The following is a 2,307-nucleotide window of genomic DNA, read 5'->3' as shown; positions in this document are numbered from 1 at the left end:
AAATGATCCAAATGCACAAAAAGTACTTGCTCAATGTGAAAAACTCTTGAAATAAAGATTTATTTATTTCGTTTTTCAAAATAATTTTTTAGGTTTCATCTTTTTTTATCATTAAATTTTAAAAAATATTTCTAGAGGTTTTATAATGGATAAAACCAAACAAACAGCAAAAAAAGAAGAGAAGAGGTTATTTAATAAAGTCTATTCAAAATTCTGGAAAATGAACGGAAGAGAAAAAATTATCTCACCACATGACCGAATTATCATTGGATTTTCTGGTGGAAAAGATTCATTTTTGTTAGTCCATGTCCTTTCCACTCTCTCAAAAAATGTTAATTTCCCAATTGATGTCGTTGCTGTTCATGTTACAAACCCACAAGTTGGCTATCAATTAGACCTCGAACAGTCAAAAACAATTTGTGAATCATTTGGTGTTCCTTTTATTTCACTTCAATCAGAACAAATGCCCGAATCAGACATTGAAGATGCAGATAAAAGTACTACTTTTTGTTTAAACTGTGGAAAGAATAGAAGAAGGGCTTTATTAAAATTTGCAAAAGAAAATGGATTTACCTCTATCGCATTAGGACATCATATGGACGATGTTGCTGAAACATTATTAATGAACCAACTATTTTGTGGCTGTATCGCTACTATTCCTGCTCAATTCACAACAGAAAAATATGGAGTAAAATTTATTCGACCATTGATTGAAGTTCCAGTAGTTTTAATTCAAGAATGGACAAAATATATTGAATTACCACGTTTAATACGTTGTAAGTATGAAAAAGATAGTATGAGAGGTGAAGTTAGAGCAATACTAGAACAATTAAAGAAGAAACACCCACTAATCATTCAATCACTTGCTCAATCTCCCAACAATGTGAAACAAGATTATTTATGATTTTTGTTTTCTTTTTTTGGTTTTAATTTTTCAAAAAAAGAAGAAAAAATTAATTGTTTTCAAAAGAAGATATTAATTTATGTTAAAAGTAATAATTTTATCTTAGAAATTCTTTAATTACTGCTTCAATGGAATTTAGAAATTAAATTTCAGAAAATTATGAAAGAGTTGTGTCATGGCAAGAATGGATGTTGTCAAGTTAAATGTTGTAGTAAGCCAGCAATGAGATCTAAAAAATAGGGGGACTTCCTTATTTACCAAAAGGATTTGAATATCTAAAAGATTTGAGGTTGGCAAGTTCTTGTCTTTTTTGATACAAGCTAGTTTTGAGGAATTTGGATCTCGTGAAAATTATCCAGCAAAAGGAATTGTAGAATTTTATATTCTAATAGATAACCCAAACAACTATAGAATTAATTTTAAGGGCATAACAAGCCAAGAAAAGTTCGGAGTAATTTGTTTTGATTCAGTTGAAAAAGGTGAGTCTAAATTACAGTTGAGTACCAGTTATTAAAGTGAAAGGTGGTCTGATTGTTAAACTCGGTTTATTGATTTCTAAGAAAGGAGATAGGGGTTACACCTTCGTGTTATAAGTTTGGGTCGTTGGCCGATAAACGTGTAATGAAATACGAAGTCGATAATCAGACAAGGGCTATCTTATTAAATGCCATGAAGATATATTGTTTAGTGAGAATTACATTCGCATTGGTGGGTAGTCCTCATTTACACAAGAAGACCCTTGAACCTATCAAAACAAGAACATAGTGAAACTCTTCTTCAAATTGGAATTCTTATGAAGAAGGGACTTCCAATGAGCGTGTAGTTTGGGGAGGTTGTGGAGTTGTCAATTTCTTTATTAGTTTAGAAGATCTTAAAGAATATAAATACTCACTTGAAATATATCTGGGATTGTAGAGTTAATTAAATTTAATACATTTATTTTCTTTATTGTTTAATAAAAATTTTTTAAATTTAATCTCTTAAACAAAGAAAAAGTAATTAATTAAGTATCAATAAAATTGGTTTGTGTTATTCATTATTCTGAGGAATATTTCAATACATTAATTTTGTTTGGTAGTTCCTAAAGTATGTTTAATTATAATAGAAACAGGGCTTCTGAAATCCTTTATATTTTTAAATATAATAAATAAAAAATGAATGATAAAATGAAGATTTTAGTTATTATAATAATTTAATCTTTTTTGTATTTATTAAATTAATTTTGAATATATTATTGATTTAATTTTATTTATTCCTTTTCTTATTTCTTTTATTTATTTATTCTTTATTATATTTAAGTATTTAATTATTTCTCTTATTTATATTCTATTTCTTTGTTATATTGTGGTTTCATCTTCTTCATTTCTTTATTTTCATTTATTTTATTTCATTTTCATCGTCAT

At 27.3% G+C, this 2,307-nt stretch overlaps 2 protein-coding genes across 2 annotated transcripts in view, besides 6 other annotated features; both read left to right on the top strand.

Moving 5' to 3' along the window:
• Nucleotides 1-55, top strand: part of EDI_214360 (uncharacterized protein) — a gene marked incomplete at both ends in the record, with an annotated part of 5,526 nt that extends 5,471 nt beyond the window's left edge. The window contains one exon of the mRNA XM_001733504.1: nucleotides 1-55. This exon is cut by the window's left edge and continues 5,471 nt beyond it. Within this exon, the coding sequence (XP_001733556.1) occupies nucleotides 1-55 (55 nt within the window).
• A 45-nt stretch (nucleotides 56-100) lies between these two features.
• Nucleotides 101-131: a sequence feature (AT_rich).
• A 14-nt stretch (nucleotides 132-145) lies between these two features.
• EDI_214350 (uncharacterized protein) lies at nucleotides 146-904 on the top strand (the record flags this gene model as incomplete). The annotated part of the gene is made up of 1 exon (XM_001741487.1): nucleotides 146-904. One exon carries the CDS (start codon nucleotides 146-148, stop codon nucleotides 902-904), a length of 759 nt encoding a protein of 252 aa, XP_001741539.1.
• A 917-nt stretch (nucleotides 905-1,821) lies between these two features.
• Nucleotides 1,822-1,881: a sequence feature (AT_rich).
• A 13-nt stretch (nucleotides 1,882-1,894) lies between these two features.
• Nucleotides 1,895-2,048: a repeat region.
• A 35-nt stretch (nucleotides 2,049-2,083) lies between these two features.
• Nucleotides 2,084-2,128: a sequence feature (AT_rich).
• A 7-nt stretch (nucleotides 2,129-2,135) lies between these two features.
• Nucleotides 2,136-2,227: a microsatellite.
• Nucleotides 2,228-2,298: a microsatellite.
• Nucleotides 2,299-2,307: the final 9 nt, after the last annotated feature.

The sequence above is a fragment of the Entamoeba dispar genome, genomic scaffold, assembly GCF_000209125.1.
Source record: "Entamoeba dispar SAW760 scf_1105229463771 genomic scaffold, whole genome shotgun sequence".
NCBI classification, from domain to species: Eukaryota; Evosea; order Mastigamoebida; family Endamoebidae; genus Entamoeba; species Entamoeba dispar.
Note: the sequence above shows the minus strand (reverse complement) of the source record. Positions and strands in the feature narration are given on the sequence as shown.